The sequence below is a fragment of the Thermobia domestica genome, chromosome 2 (genome assembly GCF_964235325.1).
Source record: "Thermobia domestica chromosome 2, izTheDome1.hap1.1, whole genome shotgun sequence".
Taxonomy (NCBI): domain Eukaryota; kingdom Metazoa; phylum Arthropoda; class Insecta; order Zygentoma; family Lepismatidae; genus Thermobia; species Thermobia domestica.
Window position 1 is genome coordinate 293,603,498 of NC_137455.1, and position 18,038 is coordinate 293,621,535.

General features: G+C 34.9%; 1 protein-coding gene across 3 annotated transcripts in view; it reads right to left on the minus strand.

Annotated features, from left to right (window-relative positions):
- LOC145678584 (acetylcholine receptor subunit alpha-like) overlaps window positions 1–18,038 on the minus strand; it is a 730,942-nt gene that overhangs the window by 118,244 nt on the left and 594,660 nt on the right. For all 3 annotated transcript variants that reach the window (XM_081748902.1, XM_081748901.1, XM_081748903.1), the window contains exon 6: window positions 4,775–4,955. In XM_081748902.1, the coding sequence (XP_081605028.1) occupies window positions 4,775–4,955 (181 nt within the window). The remainder of the gene's footprint in view (window positions 1–4,774; window positions 4,956–18,038) is intronic.

Genomic DNA, 18,038 nt, shown 5'->3' on the forward strand with positions numbered 1-18,038 from the left:
TTGGGGCCCAGCCTACTATCAAATACATTAAAAATTACAAAATGTATGCAAAAAAATACTTATTTCCTGTAGACCTACTAAGTTGCCACACAAGAGAATACCTACATTCATCAAATATGAGCTTCTCTTAGCAGGAAATGCACTCTTATTGCATTAGAAAATTCTTCTTAATGAACGAGTTGCACTTATGGGTACAAATTGGCTTTAGGAGTCCTGTGTATAACTACAGTGTGTGCAAATATGACATAAAAACCACAATGCATAAAACATTAACTAATTTATAACCAGAAACCAATTTGTGTTAAGTGAGCATTGAAGAGCACGAATGCTATCTAAACGAGTCAGATCAGGAGCGAAGCAGGAGGGCCCGAACGTTAACGAGTAGGGGCGTCTTTAGGGAGAAGGCATGTTAGCGGAACGCTAAATATACGCTTAAGCAACGATAGTAGAAAATACTTTATACGGCATACAAACACACTCCTTGCGTGTGGTACAGCCTTGCAACACTTCCATGAGCACTTTGTACACTGCCTTGATACAGCACCTCGCTTTGTCATGTCTTTCTTATAGTGTACTATGTTGTAAAGATCATATTTTTCATTTCATATTTCTATTTTATTATACATGTACGATGTAAGATCTCGATATACTTGAATTATTTGTACAGCCACCAGCAAAAGTATCTCCACCCCTAAGTGTTCTAATTCCATCACTTGGGGTAGAGAGAATTTGTAGTTGTGCGAACGCCTGAACAGATGCAACCCAACTTACACGTAACTTTTTTCGGCTTTGACAGCAGTTGGTAGCATTGTGTCAGGCGCTTATGCAAGGAAAATTGTAAGTAGATGATGCACGAAACAGTTCTCCATTCTAAGATAAATCTCTATGGTTCAGACCATATTGTCTAATGAATACCACATATTATTCTTAATATTGCTGTATATGTAATGTATTATTTCGTTATATATTTTATTGTTCAGAGAAATAAAAATACTGGCCATGCATGAATCAGAAAATGCTTGAAAGTAGATGAAAATATCCAATCTAGAACAACTGCTGGAAATAAGTTTGTAAATGATTGCCTCCATTGACAGACCTTCTCCAATTCTTCTCATTCCAACATCTTTTCTTTCTGGAGAGGAAAAGATCTTGCTTGTCACACTGACTATGCATTGAAATTGATGTTAAAACATTTGAAAAAGTTTGAACCTGGCCGGTATTTGAACCCGGGTCCGCCGAATATAAGTTCATTGCACTAACCACTTACCTACCGCATCACTACATCTTACACCTATACTATTAGCTAGTTAAAATCGTCGCAGGTAAAATTATACATAAGATACAAAAGCTCGTATAAGGAGACGTTTTTTATGTGATTATCACAATGACTTACTCAATATTTCGTCCTTTAACTAAAAATAAATTATATAAACATTCGTCAATGAGGAAAATATCACGAGACGTTCTGTAATTTGAGGCTAGCTCATCGTGTTTAACGAAGGTCCCGATTTGCATTATTACTATTGTTCCTTACATTATTACTTACTTACTAATTTTCCAAGAAGAAAACAAAATGATTAAATATTGTATAATCCTAAAACATTATAAAAAGTTATGTATTTTAAATTGAAAATTTAGTGTTTGAAATGGATCCTATTTGGGTTTTTATCCAACCATATTATATACTTTATACCATTTTTTTTAATTGACTGTGAATAATCATGTAGTGATTAATCCTTTCAATACTTGCCTTGCACTTGAAAACTGCTATTTTGCAATTAATCCTAACGTAAATTTGTCTGTAGATTTTTTTAAAACATAAAAACTAAATTAATTATGAGTGAGTAAAAAAAATGTCATGTTCTAGTTAAAGATAACAAATTAGAATACTAAAGACATAATAATATATGCCTACATTTGAAATTATAAACCAAAAGCCTTACAGAAAAAAGAAAACACTGGATACTCATTAAGTATTTCTCACTTTTACTGCACAAAATCACTTAACACATACAAACTTCATAAATTTCTCACTGAAACCGACACATGAAGGTAGACAGTGTCAAAGACGGGGTACAGCGTGCGCCTAGCCAGCCCAGCAGCATGACTTTTCCGCACCTGCAGTAATTTGGTAAGAACTCTCTGAACATCGTTCCATTCCTATAAACCTATTGATACGTATATCGTTTTAAAACTAATAAAACAATCTAAAAGTTTTATTTGAAACATTTTGTTGCAGCGTTATCGGGTTTTTAGTAATAATAACAAAAATGTTGAACATTATATCGAAAAATCTACTTTTTCAGCAATTTATTTCAATAGCGCCATTTATTTTAGCTTAAAACACATAAGGATATAATTTAAAGAACGTAATGTAAGGAAGCTAACTTCAAAAAATCATATTGATACGAGCTGGCGTAATGGAGTTATTGACATTTCAATATAAGTATGCAAATTTGCATGTTTAGGGCCGTTGGGGAAAAGCAAGAGGGCAAGGTTGGAGACTGTTGTGGAAATACTCCCTTTATGATGATGTAATAACTGGCAAAGTTTCAGCTTGTTACTAATTAGTCCCGACAAAAGCCTATTTTTTACTTTTTATTTATTTATTTATTTATTTATTTATTTATTTATTATTATTATTTGCTTTTATTGACTGGACTGAATCTTACATGCAACGATTTTAACCAGTTAATAGTTTAGGTGGAAGAAGAAATGACGCGGTAGGTAAGTGGTTAACGCAATGAGCTTCTATTCGGCGGACCCGGGTTCAAATACCGGCCAGGTTCAAACTTTTTCAAATGTTTCAATATCAATTTCAATGCATAGTTAGTGTGACAAGCAAGATCTTCTCCTCTGCAGAAAGAAAAGATGTTGGAATGAAAAGAATTGGAGAAGGTCTGTCAAATGGAGGAAATCATTTACAAACTTATTTCCAGCAGTTGTTCTAGATTTGATATTTTCATCTACTTTCAAGCATTTTCTGATTCATGCATGGCCAGTATTTTTATTTCTCTGAACAATACAATATATAACAAAATAATACATTACATATACAGCAATATTAAGAATAGTATGTGGTGTTCATTGGACAACACGGTCTGAACCATAGAAATTCATCTTAGAATGGAGAGCTGTTTCGTTAGTCACCTACTTCCGATTTTACCTGTATAAACACGTTGCTCAGGGCTACCAACTGCTGTCAGTGCCGAGAAAAGTTACGTGTAAGTTTGGTAGCATCTGTCCAGGAGTTCTCACAACTGCAAATTATTTCTACCCCAAGTAATGGAATTAGAGCACTTAGGGGGGAAATACTTTTACTGGTGGCTGTACAATCTTATTGTGAAATCAAGTAAAATATTTATTTCGTTGTTTTTACAAATTTATGCCCCCATAAAATGGAGTAGTGCGCAACATTTTGCTCCATTTTACCACTTTTTAGATGCAACTCTTCTCATTTGTTTTTGTTCTACATTTCTGTATTTCCTTCCATACTGCAGCTACACGTCCTAGGTTAGTTAATAAGACAGTGGGTTCGAAACACTTTCGTATTATGCTTTATTGTCTGTTTACGTAATATTGAATCAATACTCGAACTCATATAGTCTAGAACAGTGGTTGTCAACCTAATTCCTATCACGATCCCCATTTTATCACTGGTGGACAAACACCGTGTGCGTAGGTATTCTCGGGGTTTTCCCGTTTCCTCCCACTTTCTTCATTCCACCATTTCATTCATTATTCATCATCACCGTCTCTTTTAGCCTAACCGGCATAACCGTGGGACGTAAAACTCAAAGATTTCATTTCATTTTTTCCCATTTTATCACATCCTCTTGCCAGTGACCCCCTTGTAATTTTTCGTTTGTAATAAGTTTGTGTTGGATTTTTAATATACTTATTGCGGAGATCTTACGATATGAATTTATTTCCATAATAGTAGAATCCATTTCTTGTATATAGTAGATACAGTAACTTCCCTAAAAGGGAAGGGATTAAAACCAGATTTAGTCAGTTCATTTATATTACAAATATCGAATCCGATCCGTCAAACTATTTCAAAATGGAGGCCGTTTGAAAATTTTAAAACTTCGTATCTCCCTTCATTTTGGGTCATATAATAAAAAATAAAGAGATTTCCAATTTTGATTTAAAAACTTGGAGTTGGAAAAAAGTTATTGAGTATTTTAAATGGCTTGATAATGTGCGTCACGAAGATTGAACCGGACATTGCCGTATTAGTGAAATCACACCATGCTCAGGTATCTCATTAGCTTTCATTTTAATTGTATTTAAATATGCAGGCTTTGTCGCATTTGTATTTTTCTGGTATTTCAATATGCAGTTTTCATTAGTTTTATATCATACCTTGTGCCTTTAAATTGATTTTTAAACAACTCTGCACCTCTTAAAAATGTTCAGTAGACCTATTTTTTTTTTATTCTTAACAGTAAGTAGGCTCTATAAAAATAAAGATCTGAATATCAGAACAAAATGTAAAATAACATTTAAAAATATTTTCCGGTATTAGATTCTAATTATATTTATCTCTTCCGCTTATCTTCGCGACCCCCAAATTGAGAAACCCTGGTCTAGAATTTAACTTCGTTTTTCTCCCTAAACAATCACCTATACTGATGATCTTCATTTTGTTTGTTGCTTTCATGCTGGTATTTCGTCTGATTCCATTCATTTGTCTCTCAATTTTGTATTTTTGGGACTCCATTTGCGGCAGTTAAGCCTTATATAAACAATGTTCATCATCTGAACTTACCTGAAACCCATCGTAAGTCCACGAACCAAATTTCATAACACACGTCTGTTCATCAAAGGGAAAATACTCGACATCTATTTCACACGATGATTTATAGATGGCAGGTGGCTTCCAGTCAACACGGCCAGTGTAGTTGAGCGTCGCCTTTGTGGCTAGAGTCACCTCGAAATTCCCGTCAGCACTGCAAATAGAAAAAATTGCAATTGTAAGTTTGACTTTCTATGTCTTTTATATATAATTTTTCTCCTTAGCTTTTGTAGGTGATGCTCGTGATTCAGTTATGTAGCCTACATATGTGCTTTGAATTCATCAAATCCCTAGTTAAACAAGGTTCACCCAGGCTGTGCCGCAAAATAATCTCCGAAAATACGGCCGCCAGCAGTTTACATTTGGTTCTAATATAAAGAATGTTTTCCTGATGACTCAGTTTCTGCTTTGGGGAACGCGGTGGCTCGTGCATGGGGTCCAAAACCCGCTAGCGCCAAGTTAACTTTGTAGTGGACAAACACCGTGTGCGTGGATTTTCACGGGGTTCTTCTGTTTCCTCCCACTTTCTTCATTCCACCATTTCATTCGTTTCTCATCATCACCGCCTCCTTTAACCTAGCCGGCATAACCGTGGGACGTACAACTCACAGATTTCTTTTTCAGTTTCCGGTTCGCTTTCGCCAGTATAAGACACTCATATTTCCAAAAATACTCCCAGGTACATCATTCCGTTACAACTAAGTATTAATATATGTGAGAATATTTTTCTTGTCTTTTAGCATTATTGTATTTGAGTTTTGAAACTAATGTCCTAGCAAATGTAAAAGCCGCCTGGGCGACAGTGACGACGATAGAGAGGGTCGAGAGGGACAGGCTTCCCCGGTAACACTGTCTGCTCTCCAGACATGCTGTACTTAATGCAGGTCAAATAATATAAAATTATTATTTTCGGTATACAAAACAATAGATGCCCCTAAAAATATGTCCGCTTGCCCCTTCAAGAAATTACAGCTGGCGTTATCACTGACTAGTAATTCCATCACCAAATATAAACTATATTCCAACCCTAAGTTACTTATTTTCCTTAGACTTGTGTTCAGTTAAGGAAAGCTTTCTTCTGATAGTTAGTTCCACATACCGAACGTGAGAGTTGTTAGCCAATCATTCTGTTTCTAGATAAGCAATGATACTGACTGCGCTCTTGTCGGTAATTTAATATTATTGTATCTTCTTTCAAATATTCTCAACAATATTAGACTACTTTATTACTTGGAAATCGTAAGTTACAAATTTTTCTTGTCATATAATCAGTATCGTAGGATTATAGTTGCTAAATATTCTTCTTTTGTAGCCAGAGTAGTTTCATCTATTGACACCAGCTTGTCTTAACCGTATAGGCAGCACAGCAGCCAAGTCAAAGCCTGTGTTCGTTCAGACCATGTGGCTAATGATTGTGTGTTCGGTGAGCTTAGAATCGTTGTTGTTCTCGGGTGGAAGTACTAACCTCCGCCAAATGATCCCGATTCACTTGAAGCAGTAACCAGTCCATAAATATGGATGTCTTATACTGGAAAAACCAATATTAAATTCCAATCAATGAATTAGTGCATTTCCATAAAAGAAAAACAACAACAACGAAGAACATACTGAAATAAATATATACAAGGGATGTTCAATAAGTTTTGCACAGTTGGTTATAATATTATTAGTTACTATATGATGAAGAATTTTTACGTGAACATACTTTGATTCTTTGGCTACAAGACCGTGTTACTTAACGCAGCCTCTTCATCTGTTGTGATGCATCTTGTTCTACGTTCTTTCCATCCCTTAAATGCACTATTATAAAATTGAGATGGCCGAATTTTACATCATTGTTTCACACAAGAAGTGAGGGCTTTGTCTGTCACTGTCGAATATTTTCCTTCGCAAATGGGTCTTCAGACGACCAGAGAGGAAGAAACTCGAAGGAGACATGTCCGGACTATAGGGAGGGGATGTAACTGAAATTTCTAAATACATTTATCAATCAAATAAAGAAATTGCATTGTACTTCATAAAATAGTGCACAAAGACAAATATTTGTTTTACCCATTCACTGACACAGGGGCTTAAATTGCCACTTCAACATACGTTTTTAAATTTTATGCTCTTAACTCACATTCAAGGGCGCCCATCAGGCGCCCCCTAAGAGGAAATCGTACTTGGGAATATCGAAAGCCCAATAGAACTTTTACATTAGTTATAGCAAAATTTGAAAGTATATTTGAAACCTCGCTTATATTTGCATCCCCCTTGGAAACCATAACATGGGCGCCCTTGCTCACATTCTCAAAGTCCTCTGTTTAAGATGAAATAGAAACACTTTCCCGATTATATTAAGTAAGTTAAAAGTTATGTCATTACATATTACACTGCAAAATCCACATTTATATAGTGATACCGGAAGGATATAAAAAGGGAAGTTACACTAACATAGGTATGTCGGACACATGCACAAAAGAGGGTGTCACTAACACGACGTAGATAGATCAGCACTAAGCAGTTAAAGACTGATTATAACTAGTTTTCTTCTTCTAAAAGAAAGGGAAAAAAAGAAAAAAAGGTACGCTATCACATTGTGCATCACTTACAGTAAGATATAAAATCTCGTTCGAAGGTTTTGCCAAGCTGACTCATGTGCAATGAATGAGACAAGCATAATGTATTTCCATGAATCCTGTGTTTCCAGTAATAGTTATAAGTTGTGTTGACCTATGCAGTTTTCGTGTAAATTTCGGAAAGAATGAACTTGAAAGATTCCAAATGGGTCGAAAATAAGAAAAGTCAGGAAATAAATTTATATGAAAATAAAGTGAAATACGGGATTAAGCTTTCTTTATCTAGCAGACGTGAGACATACCATATAAAAGACTCAACGTTCTAACATGGACCCAAACCTCTTGCACCGCACTGGAGGTGAGCATTCTAACCGCTTGGCATGTGAGGAATGCGCATATCAAGTATATATAGGTAATTTACTTGTGCCTTTCTCAAAACGTCTATTAACCATAGAATAATTCTGGAAAAAATAAACATGTTCGTACATTTACATCATATGTCAGCTTTTCTATTTCTGCACACTATTCTCACTTTGTTTTATTTTTCCCTTTATATTTATCTTGAAATAACGTTTCCCACCAAAGTAAAAACAAGTTGGAACATTAGTGGGTGTAGAACAACGATTGCTTAGTTGCCAGTCTCACATCGTATTCCTACTTCATACAAAACGATAATATTTTGCTATTAAATACTTATTTTGACATGTGTCGTGCGCTGTTGCCATATATATATAGGGCAGGGTCGTATCCAGGATTTTCTGAAGGGGTGCATCAATAACTATCAAAATAATCAATCACACTGAAACTCTACAAAGTGACATGCGACGATATTGTTTATCCCTGATAACGCTGATACATAGAACGAGGAAGGGGGTAGTATTTTAAAGAGGGTCGCAAGTGATATGCACCCCTCTCCTGTTTTCTTCCCCTATTTTACAAATGTTATATTGTTTTGTATGGTGATTCCTTTTCCTTCAATGTTAAGAAAATTGACTTCAACTATTGCTTTTGCAAAGCTCTCCTTTCTCTTAAGCTCCAAATGGAAAAACAATAGGAGAAAGTTTCGGAAATGTTGCTATTTTCACTTCTAGTTTCTCATTTTAGATAGTGTATATTTACAACGGAGGGGAGTGCACGTGCACCGGTGCACCCCTAAATCCGGCCCTATATATATATATATATATATATATATATATATATATATATATATATATATACATTTGTGTGTGTGTGTGTATGTGTTTAATATATCTAATACCATAAATTATTTAGCCTAATAGTGTTTCAGTGATACTCTCCTTTGATTCAAACTACTATACCATAGAGCACATTTAATAATTTAGTAGAATCTTCTGGAATGATAAATATTATTAACAAATATAAACACCAGCCTTAACTGTTATTTAACATTAATATTCTTAACGATTCTGGTAAGCCTTTTAAAGCGAAAGGAAGTAAAGTGTTTGCCTAACGACTTTGACGTCCCACAGAATACATTAGAGATTAAAGTAACATTGAATCCATCCGGCAGGCACCCTCTTTCGATGCATTAAGCTCCATCGGAAGCATTTCCGAGGCCAAATACCGCAAAAACCCTACAGAAACATTACTCATCAACCATTCGCTCTTTGCCTTGGTTTATGGTTGGGAAGGAACCGTCTTTTAAGTAAAGATTACGTAAATTATTTACCCTGAGAGAATCTTCGCCCAAACTAAGTTGAACATTTTTTTTTTTTTAAATCCGTCGAGAAGCTTCCGCCTCACCATAGGAGAATGTATCACGGTCAGATTAAGTGCTTGAGAACGATAACTTGGAATGTGTTTAAATGAGCTCAAGTTAGCTCGAGTAATTTTTAATCATTTTTCAGCTGACACTTACTGCGTCAAAGAAGAAACAAACAAGCTAAATGAAATAAATTATCTTTTTAAAAGAGTAAGTATAAATATATGTCTGACATTTTTCGCTTGCAAACTCAAACAGCTGAGAAAGAGTTAGAAGTTTTGAGCAGTACATAGGAGCTGGTCTGAAGTAGTGGAGGAGATAAGTTCAGGGTAGGAATCCATGTAACACAGTATCTCCATGGAAGGTCCCATACCTATTCAGGGCACTGTTGCCTACAACATGAGACGAGACGAGACGAGACGAAAAATAGAGTTTCCTCGTTTCGTCTCGTAAATTTTATAGAAGTATTGTCTCGATTCTCAAACAATATTCTGTGCGAGCGGCCCCGGGTTCGATTCCCGGTGTGGGCACCCGGTCGAAAAAATGTTAAAGCTTTTTCAGGCCAACCACCCTGAATGAGGTTTCCCTGGGTTTTCCTCATTCACACCAGGTAAATACCGGGTTAGTACCTAAGATATAGATCCCAGGCCGCTTCCTTCCTTCCCTTTCCCTGGATAGTGCTCGCCGAGGGACGTCATCCCTCAAACGTGACGGACTAAATGAGCATAGATGTCCGAAAACCCAGAAATCTAATTTCTAAATTCTAATCCTAAATCAAAGAATATTCCTCTTCTCATCTCATTTTTTCTCGTTTTGTCACGTTTTGTAAATTTATGTACAAAAATTTATGCCCTGCTTTCTCTTAACTTCATTTCGAAGTCATCAAAAATCCTTCTGCGTCACGGGAGGCTCATGAAGGGTGTGAAATAATAATAATTGTTAAACAATATTTATTATTAGAATAAATTGTGTAATGATTTACATATCTTTAAAAGTTGATAAATGGTTTTCATTAGTTCGTACAATCGTTTATCAATTTGTACTTTTTGTATTATTAATTAAGTAAAACTAACTCAGTTTTCGAGATCTAAGACTTGGATGAACTCAGACTCATGAAATTTCCCTATATATTACGTGGATATAGGGATGGGCAAAATTTTCCGGAATTTGGATTCCGGAAATTTTGTTTCCCGGAATCGGAAAATTTACTTTCCGGAATTCCGAAAAATTCCGGATTTCGGAAAAATTTCGACATTCGGGAAAAATCCGGATTTTTTTCGATTTCACTTTCCGGATTCCGGAAAGTAAAAGTTCTGGAATTGGCCATCCCTAGCTAGTAGCTGTTAAAAGAAAAACACAATAATGAATATATGTACTTGTATTAGTTTCTTGTAGTTGGATATGTCTTTATCACTTACGTAGACAATTGCTACTGCAGTTATTTACTGCTTTATGAGGAAGGTCTTATTTTCACACACAAAAAAGTCGCCGGTATGTCTCAAACATTATCGTGTTCCCATCTGCAGCTGCTCCAAAGCACTGCAAACTACTTTTTAACCTGACGAAAGGCAGTGAAGGAAAAGAAATCTCAACAAATATTATAATAACATTCGCTTATTGTCAACATACCTATGTACAGTAAATACAAATTTATAATTTTTGACTTTACGAAGTATGCAATGTAATTGTTCAATAATTAACATAAGCAGGCATTCATTAATTTATATTAATATAATAATTAATAAAACTAATAAGCGGGTGATTTATGACTCAGTGGTAGAGTTTTCATCTATAGTATCCTAACCCAGGACATGTGGGTTTTCGATGGCTAATTTTGTATTCGAAAATTTTCCCGGTGGTACTCTTGGTTCCCTTTCTTGTATTTGTTCCATCATCACTTATTAACGAATTTAGTTTATCAAAACTCTATAGCCATATATTCATTCTGTCCGTCAGTGAAACAAACAGTCTCAAGAACTATCTGATGGATTACCATCAATTTTGGCCACGATGTACAGAGTCAATAGTTAAGAATCGAGTTCTCTGATGAATGTAATATTCAAACCGGAAGCGGTACAAATCAACTATTTCCGGTTTTAACGTTAATCATTATATAGTAAATATGGTAATAGATAGCGAGAAGCGGTTTGAAGTAATTGACATATATAACATTCATGTAAATAGAATGTTACCCAATTTGTGCATCTGCTGAAAATAATGAGCTTAGGTATTTAGAGAGCATTTTCCGCTTTAGAAAATGTGTGCTTGGTAAAGAATGCAGAGAATTAGCTGAGTCAGGCTAGAATATGGTAATAGGAAGGGGGGTGTCTGTCACGAAATACTGTGGTTATTTACTAGGGGCTCAATCATTCTAAACTATTTTATTGGCAACATGTATTGGTTCATTTAACCAAGATTTCTAATGGGGGCATGATATGAAATACTGTGGTTACACACCAGGGGCTCGATCAATCTAAATATTTTACTGACAACATACCCATATTGATTGGTTAGGACAATAAAATGAGGATATGTTAGTAAGTATTTTAATAAGCAGCTATGAAGAAATCTCGAGTAAAAGAATATAAAAAGGTATTGAAAATGATATAGTCTTCCGAGGTCATTCGAACGGTGTCGAGAATTTTGCGCCTGGGAAATTTGCGCCCTACCTCAAGAACAGGGAAAATTGCTCCTGCGATGTATCGATACCTCCACCGGAAAGTTTGAGCCCTGCGAAATAAAAGAACCTATTCGAGCTTACGCATTTGCTCGGAGGGGCTCACATTACAGCATAAACAATCCTCCCCCCACAGCCATGCCATTTGTGATTTATTTTCATTGTGGCTATATAAGGGGAGAATAAACTTCAACATAAACCAAAAGAACACAACGGATCAACGCAACCACTGCTTCTTCCAGAGATGATTTTGGAGGAACACTGGCCTCCCCAGAGCTCTCAGAGTAGCCCCCGGAACATTTTTTCTGAAAGAACGACCGAACGCAATTATGTGTCTGAAGTGTAATTGCAGCAAGTAAACACATTGTACATAGTTTCCTTGATAATATTACTGAACTGATTTTACATTCACTTTACATTTTCTTTTCTATATTTTGTGTCCTGAAAAGCCAAACAACTCACAAGGATGGTGAACAGAGATATCTGGGTAGAGCCAAACAGCCTTTTGTAGATTAAATTATACTCTTTGATTATATTAATAAATAATTATATATCAGTCATTTATACTTTTATTGTAAATTTTGTAGTATAATGAAAAATTGTATTTGTATGGATTGCCCTTTAGTGAACTAAAATTGTATTTTTTTCATTTGTTCGGAATATTATAACGGATGGAGTAACTCATTGAGATGATGAGAGGCAAGCCTAGTTCAAGTGTGCGTGGAAGTTATTTTACACAATACAAAAATAAGTTGAATTGTAGGGCCCAAACATCCCAGTGCAAATATATAGCCGGCGCATTTTTTCCTCTTTCTGGGGTAGGGCGCAAACGTCCCAGTGCAAATATATTGCGGGCGCATTTTTCCCTATTTTTGTGTTAGGGTGCAAATTTCCCGGGCGCAAAATTCTCGCATTCAAGGAAAATATAATGTCCGTGAAGTTGACAAGCCACTTATGTCAGACCCCAATTTCGACTTTAAACGTCGCTAGTGCTACGTTAGTGTTGGATAGTGACGCAAATCGTTAGTACTCCACACATAGCGTGTGTTTTTAAATAATGGATATAGGCCTTCTAACTGCATGCCAACACGCCCACTTCTAAGAATCATCTCAAAAATGAGGTTAACCGTTAGAGCAAGTAAGTGCTCATTAGTGCCATTAATATTAACGTTAATGCCTCCATCGTACGGCCCTTGGAGTAATGATATGACCTTAACAACTTTATACATCAGGCTCACCTTATTAAAATTAGCCAAACGAACACGACAACACCACGCTCTTTGCTAGAGTCTCAATGCGTCCCTATATTCTCGCGAACATAATGCGAATTGTGGATGTTCCCTGACGTGCCCAAGTTAGTTACTTGTTTGTTTTCAACTATTGTTTATCTGTTATTTATTGCTAGTCTGCAGAGTAGTCCTTACATTAATATGCCATTGTCCTTGATAATCATTGCGTATTTACAAGCAATTTGTTATTACTGTTAGAAATATCAAAAAAACAACAGATAAAATCTACTACTTAACGGTTCATATTTTTCTTTTACAGTACATAAACGATTAATAATAATAATAATAATAATAATAATAATAATAATAATAATAATAATAATAATAATAATAATAATAATAATAATAATAATAATAATAATAATAATAATAATAATAAGACTATTCCAGCATAAAAGTTATGAATTGCATCACACACTGGCAACAAGCGACGCATATTTTAACTTCATAAAAATTCGTTTCTCACGATTTTCTGGAAAACTACGTGTGATAACATCTTCATTCTGTCAAGTTGTGTATCTCAGTGTGATATATGTCTTTCCTCTGGACAATATCACAGTAAAACAAAAATTAAATATTAGGAGTACATCGTACTTTTGGACTACATCTCATTAACCATGGAAAGATTGAGTAGTGTATACTTTAGGATGTAAGTTTCAGCTTAACTTGCATCATACATTCTTAGGATTACAAAAAGGAAATTTGTTCGTTTGCATTTGAACAAAATTCTTAGGATTACAAAAAGAAAAAATAATTTTCCTAATTCCGGAATTTTTCTGAATTCCAGATTTTTTTAAATTCTGGAATTTTCCGAAATACGGAATTTAGAAAAATCCGGATTTTTTCCGAAATCCGGAATTTAGAAAAAATCCGGAATTTTCCGATTTTACTTTCCGGATTCCGGAAAGTAAAAATTCCGGAGTTGGCCACCTCTACGTGGATACCCTCAATCAAATGACAAACAAAATGAAACCAGCAAGACAAGTTAAGCAGACACACACTGATAAGACATGCTGATCGACTGGCGGAGCACTGCTCCCATTGCAGACAAATTAGAGAACACCTTTTACACTCTTTTTCTCTTGACGTATGAACACATACCTATACCCACTTAGTATATTATAATTGATGGCCTCAACAGAAATAATCGTTCAAAAATCAAGTTGCTTGCAATAATAATCTCCTAATACCTTCTAAACTCTTATTTCCTCAGTATTTTCCCTGTTCACCAATTCTGTACAGACTTATACATGCAGACTTATATACCATAAATAATATGCCTACAGATTTACAAGTATATGTCACCCCCCCACATATATATATATATATATATATATATATATATATATATATATATATATATATATATATATATATATATATATATATATATATATATATGATTGTAAATTTATATGGCATAAAGTTGAGTGAAGAAAAACACAGCAATCTGTGCTATGTGGTGACTACAATCTAGTTTAGCAATTATTCCGGTTCAAAACAAAGTAAAGCTGAAAAACAAATGATGTGGATATGTTCGTAAAGGAAGACAAGTTCGAAAAACACGCACTAACCTGTTTTAGGCGATTACTACAAGCTAGCATTCATTACAATGGGCATTTCCTTTTTGACCAAAAGTTTCTTTAATGATTCTATCGTGTAAAACTTGTCTTCAATGTAACACATGCCAAAAATCTCAGAAAAATATTTGTTAGTTACGGAAATACAAAGCTTCAAAAATGCAAAAATGTACTCCTTACGTCTTGCAATATAATCAAGCTGTTTTGGCATGATGTCACATATCATGTCCCCTCTCTAAGTTATATTGAAAGCTTCAGGGAATGATTTTATATTGCATTTTCTTACTGTAAACTACAAATAAATTTAGGTGAATAGTAAAACAAAAGTGACAAAATAAGAAAAATATTTAAATATAGTGAATCTTCATGCTATCATACCACGAATACAAATATAGCACTTTCTGCACAAAAAAAAAAAAAAAAAACTCTTAATACCTTTGCAAAACCCGTATCTTATTGCATCCTTTATATTGTTTCCATCATTCACTGTATATACTAGCAATCACTACACCCCCCTGCTACAACCACCCATATCTAAATGCTATAATAACTCGTATTATATAGCGTCTTTATTGTTTTACTGTATTTCCACAAGGCAAATGCTTTCGTAGTTACCGCGGCAGTTTAGAGCTGAAGAAAGCTATAACAGAGGTAAATTAGTAGTACAGATGATTAGGTTGCCTAAAGAGCATCATGAACAAGAACACTGCTCTAAAATTCTTCTTCTGACCTAGGCGCCAACTCCCCAAAATAGACACCATAATAATACAAATACAGAGTGGTATACTTGCAAATATTAGGATTGTGAAAGTATTGCGTTTGATAAGTTCTCTGAGGTCTACAAGGAAAGGAAATCAGAATGACAAACTGCTCGAACAATTTAGCCCTTTGTTTAGTATAGATGTCTTTCTTTACATTTTTTTCACTCACTCGAACAGAATATTGTGTATATTTCTCGCCGAGACATACCATAAATGTTCATCCTTGGTTCGATTCCAGACCATGTAAAGAACATCATGTACTTGGATTTTCTCGCGCTTCTAGTGTTTTCTTCTAAATGACCTTCCAGCAATTATTTTATAATCATTCATTGAGGTGAGTTGATTTTAGTTTAGCGTCCCTTTCAGCAGCGAGGCTATATGAGACGTGGACCTACTGATTAACGTGGAATCCGAACCACATGAGCTCCCGCCGGGAATCGAACCCGGGTCTCCCACGCCAAAGGCGCGTACGCTAACCGCTTAGCCACGGAGGAGCTCTATAATCATTCATTTTTATTAATCATCCATATCCCTTAGCCTGTAGGACATATTCATGGGACATGAAACTAGAAATTTCATTTAATAATCAGTCAATTGGAACTTGTATCTTATCTTTATTGTTCCATCATATTTTTTGATTTAAATGTTAACTCATATGTTGACAGCACCTTAGTCAATCGCTAAGTTTTTACATGGATCGCTACTTACCAAACTCTTCAAATACATTAGTTATATACATTTCATGGACTAATTTATAATATGTTTAATTGGCGAAAGAAAACGGCGGCAAAATAATATTGTTAATATGTAAAATATTTCGATAATAGTTCTGAAGAATTCTCAGAAAATTTATGAACATGATTATCATCCTAGTATTAAATTCAGCAGAGAATTTGGGTGGGTACGGTGTCTTAGTAGTACAGTGTTTACCTCTGGTGAGTGGGAACCCTGGTTCGATTCCCGGTAGTGTACGTTTGTGGTGGATAACATCGTGATCATAGGTTTTTTCGGGGTACTCCCGTTTCTTCCCAATTTCTTATCCCACCATTTTTTCCTTTATCATTCACTTCCCTTATTATTATCGTTTCTGTTAGCCTAAATGGTAGAATCCTGGGATGTTAAACTGAAATATTTCATTTTTTTTTTCATTTTCAGTAGAGAATTTAAATTATTTTTACTTGAGAAAATGTTTTTCTTGAGTCAAGTTCCTCGGGCCCTTACCTGGATGCATTCCTTATCGACAAATTTACATACCAGAAATCAACAATCTACTATCAAATCACCGTGCAACTATATCGTTGATTTTTTTCTCAAGTATGAATAAGACTTCGTTTCGTTGGTGACCGAAATATAAGGATTGATTAGTGTATTAACACAGACTTCAAACAATGCTCATTTACATAAAGTTCTAAATAAAATTACTGCCATAACAGCCTTCGTTTGCTTATACGTGTAGTTTAGATTGCAGTTTTTAAAAGAACCGCAAAACTTAGGTGATTGCATATATTCATAGGCACTGATTGTGTTGTACTGCTAAGGAAAATAATGCTAGTTACATATTTAAATGGTTTAGTTGCAGATTCAATGGATTGACTTTATTACTGAGTAATACTTTAGTATATACGTACGTTAGCTACTTTTTTATTTTATTTTTTTTGTATAATCTTGCAAATTAGTACACTATAATCCTGTCTTTATATATTAGAGTACATTTAAATACTTGATTATAAACCGACAAATAGTATAATTTGCAAAGAATCCCTAAGTTTCATTACCTTTTTATCCTTTGTTTTATTAGTAACCAGTAGACACTTAAAAAACATTCATCGTATCTTCCTGTATGAACTTGTCCTACTGAAGGAAGTAGTTTCCACTGAACCGACAGATGACGTATAAACATGGCGGTTATTGTTTGTTTTAAGCGCACGAGTAACAGATCGAAATTCAAAAGAAAATTTCGACCAGTTAGAATCAACACATAAGCGAAAGGAAGCGCTTTCCATAATTAGCTAGCTTTGAAGTATTTTATAGCCCAATAATAAAATTAAGTGGAAATGCCTATTGCATAATAATGAGCCACAATTGACAACGCTGCTTCTATATTGACAAATGACCTACATTTTCCCGCCCATCTAAATAAGTATTGAATATTACTCTATCTTTATGAATTAATAAATTTTGAGTTGAGTTGATTTTGAGTTTAACGTCCCGTTCAGCAGCGAGGTTATATGAGACGTGGACCTACTGATTAACGTGGAATCCGAACCACATGAGTTCCCGCCGGGAATCGAACCCCGGTCTCCTACGCCATTTAATAAATTTTATCTGTATTTTTAAAAGGATAGTGTGTTCGTAATCTGCACCATTTAATAACTTTAGGAAACCAACCCAATATCACAACAATAAGCGCTAACCATTTGGGTTACAGAGGAGCAGCTATTGAGCATTCTACTCAAGTTTCATTGAAATCTCTCTGAAGTTATATGCTACGAAAAGCAATGTGTTCTTTCAGAATTTTTTCTTCCTCTTTAGCCTCTAATTCTCGCTTGCGGGATAGAATTTGGTTTCAAGTGATTCATATCGAAACACACACTCCATTAGCCAAACGCACATTTATCTGGAAATATTTGTTGATTTTTGCTCTTC